Source organism: Chroicocephalus ridibundus, chromosome 4, assembly GCF_963924245.1.
Source record: "Chroicocephalus ridibundus chromosome 4, bChrRid1.1, whole genome shotgun sequence".
NCBI lineage: Eukaryota > Metazoa > Chordata > Aves > Charadriiformes > Laridae > Chroicocephalus > Chroicocephalus ridibundus.
Genome location: NC_086287.1, coordinates 90,163,154 through 90,180,804, shown reverse-complemented (window position 1 = coordinate 90,180,804; position 17,651 = coordinate 90,163,154). Strand labels below are relative to the sequence as shown.

The 17,651-nt window shown below is 41.5% G+C and overlaps 1 protein-coding gene across 1 annotated transcript in view; it reads right to left on the bottom strand.

The window, feature by feature from the left end:
* The window catches only part of CMIP (c-Maf inducing protein), a 139,332-nt gene that overhangs the window by 51,046 nt on the left and 70,635 nt on the right, over positions 1–17,651 (bottom strand). The window contains exons 2-3 of the mRNA XM_063334695.1: positions 15,831–15,956; positions 5,239–5,289 (exon numbers count right to left, since the gene is read on the bottom strand). Of these exons, the coding sequence (XP_063190765.1) occupies positions 5,239–5,289; positions 15,831–15,956 (177 nt within the window). The remainder of the gene's footprint in view (positions 1–5,238; positions 5,290–15,830; positions 15,957–17,651) is intronic.

Genomic DNA, 17,651 nt, shown 5'->3' with positions numbered 1-17,651 from the left:
TATAAACCCCACTCCTGTATCAGCACTATTTTTAATCATTACCATGGTGACAAAACTGTAAAGGTGCTTTACACAAGGAAGGTTTTACCACACTTTTGAGAACAGTTTCTCTCAACTTAATTTTTTGCAGTTTTGAAGCACAGAAAAATAACTCCCTCTGAACTTTCACTGTTAGATACAAAAACTGATACTCACCCACAGCTATTGTATAAAAAAATATTCGTTACTAATGGACAAGCAATTCATAGACCTGGACACAGTAAAGACCAGAAAGCGTATTGTCACTCAGATCAAGCATGACATTATATGACAGTGAATCCCTTTGCAATTAATAGGGCTGCTTGCGCATGGAAGTATCTATTTCCTGAAGACACTGATACAATATTCCCTACGAGAACCAGGGAAGTATTAATCCAAAATTAAAGTTTTTGAACGAAGGCCAACATCTCTTGTTTTAACATTCAATGCAAAATGTTTTCAAATCCCAAATGACAGCGTTGTTCCAGTTTCCCAATTCATGGGAATCAAAACATGGTGTCTGCATAGAAAACGAATTTTAAAACAAAGGTGATGCAAGTCAGGGGTGCGTACGCACACTGGGCCGCAGGAGCACCGACAGCAGGCTGGGGGAGGTGACGGCTCCCCTCCGCTCAGCACTGGTGAGACCACACGCGAATGCTCTGCCTGGTCTGGGCTTCACAGCTCGGCCGTACAGGCTCTCGGCAGCCCCGTACAACTTCAGAGTATAGCCTGCACTGAGTGAGGAAAAGGGCAGCGTGGGTGAGGAGAGGACCAGATGATGTTCAAAGGTCCCTTCCAGCCTAAACAATTCTACAATTAACACATTTGCACTGTCCATGCTATAACAGATGGGTAAGACCCATAACCAAACAGTACTACTCATCAGGGGACAGCTGAGGTCTAGTTAATAGCATCAGTAGGAAAGACACGGTATAGACAAGCCTTTCTAGAAGATCCAGGTCAGCGGTGCACAAAGCTCCGCCTGAGTCATGCTTCACGCTTTACTGCAGACTTAGGTCTGTTCTTTCTGTATTGTGTCAATTCAGGACATTCCCCCAAAGGCCGTCAACTGACATGTTTCATTGCTGCATGTTTCAGCTAACTAGAAAACACAAGCAACCCACAGCCCACAATGAGGGCGGTGTTCAGAGTTTACTGTTGAGCATGCTAAAAATGCAACCTGCCCTGTGTAACCTTCAGCTGTACTCCCCCCAACAAATGTAAATCTAATACCTGTACTCCGTGTGACAAGAGAAGACTAAAGACCGCAGGAGAAGACCTCATTTATGTCTTTTTTAATTCAAGTTCAACATGGTATCAAATTAGTCAAGCGGGTCTTTTAATGACTGACACTTTAAGCACGTGGTGTAGTGGGGTTCAGCGTTTTCTACAGAGCATGGTACCGCTACGTGCTAGGCACACAGAAAGTCCTCAGCCCAAAGATGGCAAGATATAAACAAGCAACACAGTAGATGGATCCCGTCTGGGAAAATGCCAAGGGTACATATTTCCTTATTTGTGTGAATCCCAAAATGACTAGTCACAGCACCCCTCAAAGGCAAGCTTATCTGCATTCACCCCCTGCAGGAGGGGTTGGTTACCGCTGTATCTAGCCCAGGTCCAGAAAGGGCAATGAACTGCATGTGTTATTCTCCTATATACTCACAGAAAGTGTTGTTATCTTTATTGATACACCGTTATGACTTATCGGCTTCCAAATACCAAAGATTACATATCGTGGTTTCAATCCAACCTCCCTGGTTGAAAGGAACGTTTCTTACACAATGGATTAATGATTTGTTTATGTTTGAGGATCTGGACAGTTGTTAACATGTTCTGTTTATTCTCTGGACAAAGACAGTTTGGCTTAGCTATAACCCGAAGGAAATCAGGATTTCTAAAAATAGGCTGAGGTGGCCAATAATCCTTTAGGAGTTGTGATACATGCTGATATGCAGATTAAATGAGGAATTATAAGTAACCTTAGTGGGAGGGTATCCAGCCCTTAGTGGGAGAGTTTGAAATGGAAAACCCAAAGAGAAAATGTCTACATAAGGAACAGTCTATGCCTACATCCATGCTCTCTTCAATAAGCACTGTATTCAAGGAGGAAGTCGCATCTAAAAAGCTATGTAAGCATCTTGACAGCTAGTTAGTTGGATGACACATAAAACCTCTTGGAGCTGGATCTAAAACATGGGATAATTATGTGTTGCGTTTTCTTTTCTTTCTATTTATCTGTAGCATCTCTTTTATTATTCTCTGCGCTGCAGAAAGAAATTATTCTTGATTTGTATTTCAATGTTTGTCTCCAGAACAAAAGTTATTTCCAGGGTGCTGGCTGGCAAATTGAATTCCCACAGCGTATTAATCCTCAAAACTGCACCACATAAAAGGCCTCACAGACCTTAGCACCCTCATACAAGACCAAAGAATAACCAGTACATGCCTGATCCTAAAGAGCTTCCCCAAACATTTAACACCACAGCTATTCACTGGACCCAGCCATTTTCCAGGTAGCTCAGACCACATGCAGCATCTGATCCCCAAGGCTCGAAGCACAGGAAAAAGGAGCCAGAAGGACACCGACAGAATGTGGAGCTGCTCCCACAACTGTAATATAAGTATTCCTGTTCTAAGATCAAAGGGGGCAACCCCCACTGCTGGAAACGCTCAGAATATCGGTTTGCCATCTGTAAAAGGGGTTCCTCCAGCCTTGTTTGGGCAGGGCAGGGGAAGTGAAGGTCTTCTGCTCCACCCACATCTAGTGCCTAGTACAGTGGCGCTCTGGGTTCGGCCGGACCCCCCTAAATGCTTCCACCACACAAGTACAAACAATAGGAAGCTCATCTCTGTTGAATGTTTTCCCCCAAATAACTGCTTCAGCTATCTGCACCAGTTTGCATCTGTGTTCTACATGCCCACAGAAATGTTTTGACCTATTATTTGTAAGACCACTGGACAAATATATCATTCATCAGCACAACCACCCAATTATAATACAGCTGCGGCGATCTCGCTGCCAGCTGGTTCTTTGTGTAAATGACCCATTCCAGAAGAATAGGCTTCCTGTTTTTCTGTGGGTTCCCTCACTACCTGCTTAATCATCAAACCATACAAATTATGGAGTGAGATGAACCTTGGCACCTGGCTCTTAAAGTCTTAGGCTACGGTGCTAGTGAAGTGATAAACTTCACCAAGGTAGACCACATAACTGCACTCCTACGCTCTCCTGGATACACCGCTCATCTTGCCTCTTAGTTCTGTTGTGATCTCACTTAAACCTGCCAAATATCAACCAAAGTAAAGAGCAGAAAGTTACCAGGTGTTCTTCCTCTGAACTATTAAGCAACAAACCCCATCAAAACTATCTCCATTTTAGCAAAGAGGAATTTGTTATTGTAAAGTACCTGGGCAGTGACTAAACCCTGTCACTGTTCTTATGGGAAAAAGCTACTTGCTATTCTTGGTAAAGGGAAGGTCTTTCAAATCAAGATAATGTTTCACTTGTTTTTCAAAAACAAACTTAATGGGGGTGGGGAGGGAAGCAAGGAAGCAAAAATAAATTCTACTTTGCAACAAGTTAAATTACTCAGAGTTTCCCAAAATGAGAGGCTTGGTCAGAAGCATTGGAAAGTTTAAGAAATACTCCTTTAAAAACAACTCCCACAGAGCAAAGCTCCCTCTCCACGACCAAAGGCATGTGAGCAAGCCAGGTTACTCTGTCTAGGCTTTATATATATATATATGTAAAATTTAATTGATGGGGTGGGTGGTGGTGGGGCCAGGCTGCATCTTTACCACTGCTTACTTCTTTTTCAGAGTTGCACCTCCGACCCTGATTTTGCCCTCACTGCAGGAGCAAAGTGGGCATATGCCACCAGCACATTAGTACCACAGCCATCCTGGTTGGGGGAAAAGAAGTAAAAGAAATTCCATCATCATTTCTGTCCACACTTTCTCTGATCATCCTTGCCTGCCAAAGAAGGAGGGAAAATAACAGCCACATGGAGAGAGTGGCTTAAAGCCACTGCAGGCTTTAAGCTCTTTTTTATCCTCAGGAGCAGCAAAGAAAGCAAGACTGGCTAGGCATTGTGTTAATGATACTGTCAAGAGGCCAAAATAAAGTGCCACACCACAGCTTAGCCTTCTGCTATCAGCACTACTGTCCCACGCTTATTTAGGCAATCAGGGTAACAGGCTGGAGAATATGCCAGTGGTCTGGAAAAGGAGATCTCAACACTTGGCTCCTACTGATAAGAACCTGTATCTGCTCAGAATACGGTTCTGCCAGATGCTGATGGCCACACAAAGCACACCAACACTGTCGTTTTGCCACACGGCTATTTTGCAACTATCAAACACACCTACAAAAAAACCAGTTTGGTGGGAGGGACTTCCTTATATTTTCACATGTGGTTGCTGTCAGCAGGCTGAAATCTTGATTAGCTCCACAGCCAACCTGGCTGACTTCACTGAAACCCTGCCGAAAACAAGTCCTGAGCTGAAAAGCTACCGCTTGTATTTCCCACCGCAAGACAAGAGAGGACAACCATATTCAGCATCTGGCCAAAACTTGTTTCCAGCTGCAAAGATCCGTACAGATTCCATCCAAAGGTCAGCAGCTACAGTTTTTGACGAGGAATGTGCTGCTTTTGAGAGACAATGTTGTCGCTGTGATCCACTTCCCCTACTCAGGGCCCACTGAAAATGAGAAAGGGCTTGAGACCTCTGAAATGGAAACTGCCTTTAAATCCAAATCATCCTAAAGCATAGACACAGGCTGATGCATAACAGATTGGTGCTACTTAAAATAAGCAGCTCTAAAAGACAGCTTTTCTCCCTAGTTTCTCAGAAAAAGAAACAAACAAACAAACAAAAAACCCAAATAGCCCAAGAGTCCAGAGCATATGATTAGGCTGTAGTCTCATCGTGCAAAACCGAAACCATCCAATCTCTCTACTGTTTAAATGTGAATTTACTGGCTATCTACTTTTCGAAGCCAGTCACACATGCTGATAAAGCTGGCCTACGTAACAAGTTAATTTACCCACTTCAGTCACAATACGAACAAGTTGAAACTGCATACATGTTCTGATTTAGGGTTTCTGTAAGAAAAATACTTTACCCATTGAGGGCTTTTACAGTGAAGGAATAGGGAATGCTAAAAAGTATTCTTAGAGGCAGACAAAGAAGACAATGAAGTGCAGAACTTACCTTCCACTGCAAAGAATGGAACCACTGATCCCTCAGGTAACTGTTTGCAGCCTGCAATAAATAAAAGTTACAAACAGAATCATTAGTTTCTACCAGTGCTTCAGATCACCCAGCCGAAACTAAGCAAATCACCCACGTGTGCCCTAAAACCAGTAAGGTGGCACTCATGGTATTCTTCTGAACTTTATGACCCCGGCTAACTTCAGCCCCAGCCTCAAAGTGGGGGAATCTCTGCTCAAAGCTACAGCTTTACATTACAAGCAGTTTATTTTCACAGAAAGCAGTGACACGAAGACCTTGCTGCAAATGTAAAACACTGAACCAAAACCTTACAAAACATTAACCTCACGTGAAACAGTGTCCAACCCAAAGACTGTGAAAAAATCTCCCTGATTTCAACCACGTTTTGGTCAGATATTTAACGTCTGTCGGACATTTGCCTTTGCGATTACTCATCGGGCGCAGAGCAAGACGACGGGTTGACATTTTACTAGGAGGGGTGGGTTTTTTTCCATACTCTAGTTTCCCTTCTTGTCCTGTTCCTCAGCTGGCCCGAAAGCAATTCAAATAACTTCTTAGCTCTTTCAGCGATATTAAAAAAAAGAGTGAAAAGCATAACACACACACAGACATGCAGATACCTGCACAGACTGTTTGCAGCAACGGGCATAAATGTTGCAATAATCACTCCCAGCGATCACCCATTTTTGTCCGTATTAAGCACGGCTGCCAGAAATTCTCAGCATGAAGCCAGGTTCGTAGCCAACGGAGGAATAGTTCAACACTCCCAAAGGTCAAAAGGCTCGGTATCAAAAAATATAAAAGCATCTACAGTGACGTAAATATGCATGCCTTAACAAGGTGACATAAGTTTGAAATATTTGAGTGGGTAGAGATGCCCTTTGGCTTTTCCAACTCTATCTCATTGCTGCCAATAGGCAATTTTTACTTACAATTCAAAACGTTTTACACGATCAGTGAAAATTACAGGATAGCCTGTAAATCTATGTTAAAAAAAAAAAAAAAGGCGAGGTTCTTCACTAGCTAAAACCCACATACTTCTTGCAAATTAAAGCATCATTCAACAAATTTCACTCCTCAACTCCTTTTCAGGTAAGCATTCAAAATCCACACCACAGAAAGAATTTAACTTCCTGACATTGGTTCAGTTCACTGATAACGGCAAGAATACTAGAAGTAAAAAAGCCGCATGGTTACAAAAACCGTGTTAAATCTCAAGATACTGATGTCTCCGTGACATAAATTCCGACTGAATTCTCTGAATTAAATGGAATAATGATCTTTTTTATATGTATTACATATTAATTTTTTATTTATTGATGAGAATCAATTGCTCCTCTGGTAGATCTCTAGGCAGCAAAGCATAATAAATCTATCATAAATAATCTTGGCTGACCACCAAGTCAAAAACAAACTTTCCTTTTCATGAAGAACACTGACATACCAGAATATGAATTTGTTACAAATGGAAACAAAAAGCATAACTTCCTTTTCTTTTTTCTGTTATTTACAAAGTATTTTATGTATATGTGTGCATTATAACATAACTTTATACTATATTTTAATATAATAAAAAGGTCAAAAATAATTCGCCACAAAAAGCCTGAAGAACATTTTTAACATAATTAAAAAGGTATTAAGCAAATATGCTTAGATATTTCTTATCATGGTCCAGACAAAATGCTTTAAAAAGCGACCAGATTTCTTTGAAAGATTTGGTTTCAAATTGAACCTTTTTTCTTTTATTTTAAAGGGAACAAAAAAAAACAACTTAATTTCAAATGCTAGCATCAAAGCCCTTTAAAGAATAAGTAAAATTGAAAGTTCTTGTAGTCTTGAGCATGCATACTAAGCAATAGCAATAATAATATTGCAAGTTACACATACATTACTTAAAAAAACCAAACCAAACACATATGCAGATTGAGTATATAGGAGCTATGCAAACTAAGATACTGTTATTTAAACTTATTAAATCCAAAATATTCTAGGCAGATGAAGTACTACTCTCAAACAGGCAAAACATCAATCTGATTTAGTCCCTGGTCTGACCGTTACGTGACTTGAACCAAAAATGCACTAAAGTCTAAAGTAAGAGCAAATGCTAAAGCCCTAAATGGGAACTGTTGAGAACTGTTAATTATTCTCCTAATTTTGGGATGTCAGTAGCTACAGATTGTAAGACCACTACAAATAATTAGAAAATACTATGCGTAGATAGATTGTGCAACCGACTGGAGCCTTTACATAAACTGGGTGACAGAAACTGTTAATGAGGACAACAGCACCAAGCAGAGGTAGATGCACAAGTGGACCACAAATACTGGAGGAGAAAACAAACAAAGAATGCTATAAAAGGCAAAACCAAAACCAGCAGAGGAAAGACTTGTTTAGCTTGACAGCAGCAATACACAAAAAGCATTTAAAAAATAAAATTAGCAAAGTGACCAGGTTCCAAGTGTGGGACCAAGCATTGCCTACACCTAGTGTTAGATATTGTAGAGGAGAAGCGATCAAGAAAACTTGCATCTGGATCTAGGTTAGGAGTTTGAACCACTCTAAAACTAGAAACCCTTAGAGCTCGGGCTGTTGTTCAAGACCACTTCCAAGGAAAATGAAGACAAAGAAGGCGAAGTGAACACAAAAGTGAAAACCAAACCTTTAGGGAATCCCCAGGCTTCTATTAATGATCAGGACTCAACGGTAAGAAGAACTTGGAAAGCCAACGGTAATTTCACCAGCGCTCTTTCCACAGTGTTCAACACAGATAGACTGAATGCATTTAACCCAACCACCGTTATCTGGATGGAGCTGTCTGACACGAGCATTCCCCACTTCTCCCAGGCAGCAGAGACTAATCCTCCCAGTGCACCCTTCCGCCTGCCCAACCCCAGCGAGCTGCGAAACCACAGCCACGTGCAGGAAACACTGGATCTTTCACAGAGGACAACAAAGGGCTTGCTCTTGCACAGCATCCCTTGTTCCTCCCTCCTCTTTTTCAGGCTTACACTGAGAAATGGACTACAGGGAACATCTCTTTTTTACCATCATAGCATGCCAGGATGAGAGAAGAGCCATCAGGCTCTCGTCGGTGCTCATCCCAACAGCTGTCCAGCCAACGGCCACCTCTGCGTGTACTGACCTACTCAAACATACAGGTTACTGTGCATAAGATTTCTGAAGTTTGGAGCAATGAGCACTGAAATGTAAAGCAGTGGAGGGAACTACAATTCACTTATTGGGGCCTTGCACACACACTTCCAGTTTTCCAGCCCGATGTGCATTCCGAGAGCCCAGCACTTCTGCACTGAAGTCATCACATCCTGGGCACTGACACCTACATTTTTTTACCCCAGCTGGGGGCATAACCTACTATATTTATTCAGCTCTAGGCTACAATAAAGAGGAGAAAATGAGACACAAAAGACTTTAAAACAGGCTTTCCTTAGGCATTCTGACCGCACAGGCAAAGTTTTTCTTACTCTCAGCCTTGCCCACACAGTGGGCCCGGTTCTTCTTTCCAACTTAAAAAAAAAGATTCAACCTGGAAAAGTTTTGCCTGCTGTTATTACAAATAGTCAATGACACAGGAATGAAGTACAATGGAGATTTTACAACCTACCTATGTAAAATAATAATTTGGGCCCCCTGTGTGTTTAGTATGTTTAGGCCCCAATTCTGCTAAGAATTTTGTTCTCAAATGCAATGGCTTTAGCAGGGTTGTGGGTGGCACACGCTCCAACTGACTGGGGCTTCTTGCACAATAAAGGTTTTTGCATAACCAAAACGTAGTAGAAAAGTACTTTAGAAAACAGGAAAATGTGGCAGTAAAACTCTTAGAAGGTGCGCAAGAAGATTCAAACTAATTGTTTGAATACCTTATTTATTATTATTCCAGTGAGGAGGAAGAATATCTACTTTAAGAATGCTTACTGTAAGTAGTACTTTTTTTTTTTTAATATGAGATTATGCTGGAACTGTGTTCTGAAGGATTTTATATTCTAATTTTTGGGGTGTAAATGTTCAGAGAGGAAAAGCCACCTAAGATCAGCTGCAGTACCACCTTTACTCATAGGATTAATTTCATTAGCTTCAAAAAGACTGCTCACAGGAGGAAAACTGTGCAAGAGATTAAAAGCCTCCATATACAGAGCTTTGGTCAACATGGGTAAATTTACATCTCTGCTCAAAAAGGGAAGTATTTTTCTCTGCACACCAACGACTTCGTTGCTTAGTCAACAAGTAGGAATACACTTTTTCATTAAAAAACAGTGAACTTTTTAAAAGCAGATTTTCTTTTTGCTCACAAAAATAGAAAACTGAACACTTGTTTCATGCCAGCATTACAGCCCCTGTAGTTGTTTCCACCCAGACAAGGAGGAGACAAAATAGGAACCTGCGTGCTGCTGAGAACCAGAACACCTGAAACTCCACAAGAAACCGACCACTCCAGAAATGATGGTGGAGATTTTTAGCTAATATAAAGACTCGCGGCTCCACTGATACCAATATGTCTACAGCAACCAGCATCAGCAGAAAATTTGTCATTTCCACCACGCCACACATGCCATGCTACCAAGCTCCTTTAACGGTAAGTTAGCACTACGGCATCCCTTTTTACCGGCATGTGTGTTACTCAGAAGAATACAAGCACAGGCTTGTCCACATAGCAAAAAAGTTCCCAGATTTTTCCTTACAACAGCATCCTTCACACATACCCTCCTAAGGGGATTGTGCCATCTGAAAAGATGTGGCAATAAGTGGAATTTGACAATCCAGGCTCAGTTTTTCACTCTTTCTGGTTTCATTCTACATTTCTCTTTCTCTCCCTCGCTTGCTCTCTGGTCAGCAGGATGGGGTTTTGTTGTGCTTTCCTCCAGCTGATATTCATTACTGAGACCCGTAAAATATTGCAGGCTTCTCTGCACCGATTTATTGTCAGCCAGAGGAAGAGCAGAGCAGAGCGGCTCAGGGCTGCAGAAGCCGAACGCCCATGGCAGGCACCCTGCAGCCTGTACAAAACCTTTACATTGCTGATGCACATGCCAGCATTGCTCCTCCATGGCACGGGCAGGCCTGCAAGTGAAACCAGCCACTGTTCTGCCTCAACTCAAGGTACAGAGTTGCTGGTAATTGCGAGAAATGCCGGTTTCCTCCTGAAAATATTCCCTGTCTCTGATGGATTCTGGTCCTTGCATGACCTCTACACAGCAGCAATATCGGCTGGACTCGCACTTAAAACAAAAGCCAGGTTTCTCCAAGGAGACTAAAATAAAACGTTACTAAAAAATCCAGTGGAAACATTTACCGTGGGGACTCCCTGGCACAAACAGCGTGCTCAAGCACCGAGCTGGACGTGTGACCGTTGTGCTTGTCAAGGCTTCCTGTTCTGTTTGTTTTTCCTTCTGACTACACTTGATTGCCAAGAAATGAATAAAACACCACTAGTGATAGGGGTGGAAGTGGCAGCTTTAAGGCGTTTAGGACCCATTTGAAAGAAAGGACACCAGGGGAAAGCAGGCAGTACTGTCATGACTGAAATACCAAAGCCTTTTTCCTGGGACTCTTCCTACATTTGGTGCTAAGCAGCTTGTGAAATTATACTCTAAGTTTTTTTCAACCTCTTTCAGAAGGTTATTCCAGTTATTTCACTATCAGTAGCAGCATCCTCTTCATAATCATGCCGACAATACCATAATCGCACATTGTGCTTTACAAGCGGAAAGCAGAAGAGCAGAAGTTTAGCCCAGCAATTACTGACAGTAAAGAGCTCACACTCCTTCAAAGGCTAAATTTAGCCCCTGTTTCATGGCCTAAAGAACTTGTGGCCTATGAGCCAGCTTCGGCAACACCTTCTTTCATACCTGCTATCCCAACTGTAGGAAAGAATAATAATCATCTGTGAGAGCTGACTGCTGCTCATCAGAAAGACCAGGGACCACATTGTTTGTCAGGAGGAAAGAAAACACGAGTCTCCAGCATGTCTAGAAAACCGACTGCCCATGGCTCCCAGAAGGGACGATGAGAATCCCCAAACACCGGGTGGTGAAACACACCTGTGCTCAGACAGTTGTGCTTATACAACAAACACTGAGTGGGAAGCACAGGCACGAAGAGGACTTTTCGATGTGATCCCAGCCCAGATTAAGCCATTCATCGCCTGAGAACCAAATCCTCCTCTGAAACCCAGGTAGACACCTCCTGTTACTGTGATCCGATTTCCTAAGAGGAACTGCATCACCTCCGGCGCTGCTTGTCAGATTTCATGCGTTAAAATAGGTTGGGATGGGTCAGTATTGCTATGGGAGGACATCAGGATGATGTAAGGAAAGGTAATGGCACTCTTCCTTCTCTGACTCATTACTGTGCAGTAATGAGCCAGAAATAGACCTTGGTGACAGCAGACCGGGGACTGAGAACTTGAACATGGACTGGGACTCTCTGGTGGCATTTGTCATGCCTAACAGACAAATACACGAAGGACGCTCTAACGCCCCATGCTGACATCCTCCCACAAGGACTGCCGGAAATTAATTTGCATCTGCGGGAAACGCCAGTTGTCCGAAATTTGCTTCTGCTTCAAATCAAGTGAAGCAGAAGTTGGAATTTAAAAATATTTCTGCAAAATGAAAAATCAGGAAAGCTTGTGATTCAGAACTACTAAAATGCTTCATTTTACGCCAAACCATGTCAATAGCATCCCATAGTATTAAAGAATTCACAATACAGTATGTGCAAAAACACATAAAAATATAAAATTTAAATTAATCAGAAATATTAGATGAAACAGGGGAGGTAGTCAAAGAAGTTCATTTAAACATTCTTCTATATATAAACCTCAGTTAGATCAAGTCTTTGGGGGAAAAAAAAAAAAACAAAACCAAAACAAACAGATTTAACCAAAAGTGCACTGGGAACATGTTTTGGACTAGTTTTACTTGTTCCACTGTCATACACTTCCTGATACCAGAGTTGGACATTCCATCAGAGCATGCTGCTGCTCAGACTAGCAGGGCAGAATGATTTTCTAAAAGATCATTAAGTCCCAATTTCCCATAAATGTATTGAAGTCTCTTGGAAATCTGGAAATAGCTGAAGTATGCAAGGGCTGATTTCTCAGCATCTCTGCTTCCCAGCACCTCAGTGAACATGTCTTTTGGATTCTTAGACTCTTTGTCACATACACCAGAGAATTTCTGCTAAACCTACTAGATCAACCCAGTTTTTCATCTTGATTTCTTAAATATACTAAACATAGCTTTTGGTACTGTTTTGGATTTGTAAATACACATTACAGCTGTATAAGGGAAATCTATTTTTATACTCCCACCGATCTGGCCACATTTGATGAACCGAGGCACTACCAAGGACCAAGTCATACTAAAAACATTTTTAAAGTTTGTATTTTCAATTATGTTGAAATTCCCATAGACTTATAATGTAATCTGACCCAGTCTGCTCAGCCAGTCAGCAATAAACACAACAGAAGCCCAGCTCCCTCCACTTCTTTATCAGTTCCTACGAGGTTACATAGAGACGCCGATCTTTTCGAAGAAAATACCAAAGCCTCTACCCTAAGATGTTACTTTCTCACAAACGTAATTATTTGTGTGTTGGGTTTGTTGGGGTTTTTTTTAAAGAAATAAATGTCAAACTGCTGCAGATTAAAGCCTGCACGCCCTACCAATTTCCTTTAAACTCAGCAGGCAGCTTTGGGTTCAAACTTTATCTTGTTTCCTATTAAGCAGGCCCATAAAGGCAGCTACCATAAACCATAGACTAAAGACACAGAAACAGAATTTGGGAAGGCAGATGCAACTGTTCTAGCTGTTGAAACAGATATAAACATAAATGCTAGCACTATTAAGGTAATTTAAGGAAAAGCAGAGTCAAAGTTATCACAAGAAAAAAATCAAAAACAGCCAACTTGACAAATGAGGTTTTTTTTCTAATTAATTCAATTAACGGATTAGGCAAGGAAGGTTTCATCAAGAACGAGGACCCTAATCTAGCTGTTGGGAAACCGTGGCTCATCCTCCTGCCTTCCCCAGCGTCACGCACAGTAGAGGCTTTTCAAACCACAGAATCAGGACTTGGGTGGACTTGCAGCAGCCTGTCTGAAATTCAGACTCCCTACGCTCCCCGGTAACGCCTAAAATCAGTAAGTCAATTTGAGCCACAGAAATTTGCTAGGCACTGAGTACAGGCACGTACATATGCTGTGTGCAATGGGACACAGGCCTGTGCTTCAAACGTCACCTCTGCACCAGGAGAGCCCACAAAGTTAGATGTTCTCAGGTCATCCCAAACTTACTTAGCTGCGTCGTTTTCAGATTAAAAGGGGGGAACAGCTGCAGCCCCCCTTTACAGGGCTGCAAACCCCCAGGGTTACACCAGTGAAGTAAATGAAAGGGAGCTCCAGAAATATACTCCACAAAGGATGGGGCCATGAATGTTTCTGTGTACACCTCTAACCGTTTCAGAGTGGAAGTGTATTTGCTATGTTGAAAATCATCAAAACCTCATTATATTTTTATGACATTCCAAAACCATCCCAAACCCGAAGCACAGAAACCATGTGAAGGGCTGAAGTCAAGTGCTGTGTTCTCTGTGCTGCTGGTAAACAACTCTGCAGACGGCCGGACTCATCAGCCTGTCTGAAATGAAGGCAAACGAGAGCTGGACCTAGCCGGACCTAATATTAGCAATCCCAGTGTTAGTCATACTGGCTTCCCAACTCAGAGTCAACTTTGCTGTTCCACATCTCTACAGAAGTCTATAGTATGGAAAACTCGGGCAGCTCGGCATCTAGCCTTGGGTTACTGAATGACAGCACTTGGGGTATTTTTCTCATCATCTGCAGGTAGAGCTGTCTCAGGAGAGCTTTGATTAAACCTGCACTGGATACAGATAGTGCCACATACTTTGTGGCCCCACAGGGGCTTCAGCAAACAATTCACCACCAAGAAATAACGAAATTCCTTCTGGAAGGAACGTCCTATGAGGAGCAGCTAAGGACTTCGGGTTTGTCTAGTTTGGAGGAAAGGAGGCTGAGGGGTGACCTCATTGCTCTCTACAGCTTCCTAAGGAGGGGAAGTGGAGAGGGAGGTGCTGAGCTCTTCTCCCTCGTATCCAGTGAGAGGATGCATGGGAATGGTTCATAGCTGCGCCAGGAGAGGTTTAGACTGAACGTTAGAAAGTATTTCTTTACCAAGAGGGTAGTCAAACGCTGGAACAGTCTTCCTAAAGAGGTGGTTGATGCCCCAAGCCTGTCAGTGTTTAAAAGGCATTTGGACAATGCCCTTAACACCACGCTTTAACTTCTGGTCAGCCCTGAATCGGTCAGGCGGTTATCACTGTAGGGCCCTTTCAACTGAAACAGTCTATTCCATTCTAAATGCTGGACTGTGCAGCATGGATCAGTGCACTGTGTCCATGATTCTCATGGACAAATGATCCAGCAGACATTGTCATCACAGTCATTAGTGTATCATTCAGTATGTTCCCATCTTTTTATCTATTGGACTACACTTTGTGCAGAAGTGGTACAGTTAAGTGTGTGCGTGTGTACACTCAAACACACAAACTCTATTACGATCAATTCTTTTAAGCTGTTCATACATGTTCAAGAAAAGATATCCTTTTTAATTTTTCATGAGTTATCCACAGTTTAAACTGATCTTTTCTTCACATTTCCTGCAGAAATTGCTCACTCGGTCTGTTTACAGTCCTACCTGCATAAAATGCATATACACAATAGTCACAGCTGTATATTCAACTATAAAATTGATTCCCAAAAGGTAAGAGGTAACTAATTGCCTTTGAAACAATGTTGAGAACTATGGTAAGAGTTAAGTTGGAGTCAATTCAGTCTTTTTCAAGTTATGACTGTTCAAAGTTCTTTGGGGGCCAAGCAGCTGGCTTTTCAGCTGCTTTTCTAAAGCAGTTCCGAAGCTCAGTGCTGTGGAGTGCTTTTCTGTCACTAAAACTTGGAATGACCTAAGGAGTCCTACAAAGCCTCACAAGTGGATGAAGAAATGTGGAATAACACAAACACAGTGTCTTCTGTTTGAAAACAACACTTAGAGAACTAGCATATGTGGATACCCATACAAATATACTGAAATCTTTCAGTGAAGATCAAATACCTTTTAAAAAGAAAGATATACGTCAGTTCCAGTGCAAGTTATGGGTTTCCTATATGAATTGAAGGATGAAATTTTTACTTGTTTTATGCAGGAATAAGACCTGTATATGTAAAAATACCAGACCCATATGTAAAAATACAATTGTGCAACAATACGCCATTCCAGAGAGCAGTATTTTGATGCCCAAAATCAGCAAGAAGATTTAATCACTGTGGCCCAAAATTTCCATTCGGACTGTCAACAACATGAAGAGTTTCAGAGCTATCACCCTGAGCAAATTTTCTGGTGGTTAGATAATTTGACAGCACTGTGTTCTCTGCCTTTTCTGAGTCCATCTAATTAAGATTTCATGCATAGCAAACAGAAGTCAAAGGAGATTCATAGTAAGAGAGAAAGAAAGTTGCACTTCTGTGTTTACTGTACCTGCAGTAAGACAGTACCCCCTGGGATTGTGAGCTGTAAACAGTACTTGGGGGCATTCTCCCAGGAGAGCAGTTGAACATCTTCAATAGCACTGTAGGAAATGGAGTTTTCCATGTACCCAGTTGGCTGCAAGAAAACAAAGGAGAGGAAAAAAATGTTTACTTAGTCATCAGAAGTTTCACAATTTCAAAGTAAGAACAGCACTATCAAAATTACTCTTGGTGTTGAAAATACCTACAAAATATCTAATAGGAAAGCAAAATTCCTACAAAGGCCAAATTTCCTATCTCAACAGAGAGATCCATCCAGCCGCCTTCATCCAAATTGTTCAAACGTTAAGACAACTTACACAAAAACAAAACCAGGCCAGACCTAGGTGCCTGAAATACAAAAATGCCAAACTACATTTGTTCTGGACCCAAAAATCAATGGAACCCAATTTCAAGTTGAACTGAGCTATGAAGGGGTCTGGCCATGCACATCCTGTCAGTGCATGAAGCAGCAATTCAACGATACAGACAGAACAGCAGTGTATTCAGGTAGTTTCATTCCATGCATTCTTGTTCTCCCTGGCGGCAAAGTCGATCAAGCACATCATCAAAATCCAGACTGCTACATTTGTCAGTGGTTCTTGGGCTCCAAAGATTCAGCCCTCAGCTTTTAGACTCAAGCAAAAGCAGAGCAACCAACCTACTCATCTCAGCCTATGCATAAGTACTGGTTTCCTGCACAGACTGCTGATGCCCAGTTTAAAGTAAAAGTCACAATTAAAACATAAATAAGTAACTGTGCTTTGCAATTACATGTACAACATAAATTGATTGTAGTGAGGAAACAAACTTAAAACATGAAACTCCTTATTAGTATGCCCATAATTCTTCAGCATTACAGAAGTACAATTATCTCTGAAACAAGCTGAAATATAAATGTATATACGCAAGCACACGTAAAATTATGTGCTAAACGTAAGCAAACACACAGAGATATAGCCGTGTACCTATCGAGTATGAGTACATACACCGTACTTTATGCAAGTCTTCACGTTGTTAAAGTAATTTGAGTACTTCACAGAGGTCCTCAAAGACGTCACTTATTTTGCTTTGCTATAGCGTAAGCAAACTGATCAGTACTGCTATGGCAGAGAAACTGTTTTCGTATAAAAACGCTGATTAATCCCACCATGTGGATAAACCCTTGGGTTAGCCACGTCTTGCAAGAGAATAGAGCTCATTACATTTATGAATTATTTTCTATTACTGGCTTACACGTAACTTAAACTCCTCAAAAACTTACTCCCACTGTGACAATATATAAGTTATTTTTAACAGACAGTCTCGAAATAAAGAAGGCAAGGGAGAAACCACATCTATTTCAGGGTCAAACAGGGCCAACTCTTAAAATCACAACACAGGATTCCTGGGGGCGAGTGTGAAATAAGCAAATTGCATTTGGAACGTCTCTACTTCTTATTGGTACAACTTTCTTCCATAAGTTAAGTAGGTGGTGGATCTGGAAATGCTACTTTGAAGTTATACACTTCATACATGTTCATAAGGCCATAAACGTCATCTGCCAAATTGTAACAATGGCCCTGTCATCCACCTCTGCTGCTACAAAAACTCAGTTGCTTTTTCAGCAAGAAAAACCCAGCAAGCCACGGAACTGAACTTTAATATATTTTTCAGTAATATTTGTTGCAGCTGCACTCATTTTACACTAGCCCTCGCCGAAAACAATTTTTGCTGTCTCTTTAACGAAAACCTTGTTATGCAGGAAGTATGATAAACTTCTGCTTATTCATTTACCCACAATATTGTTCTA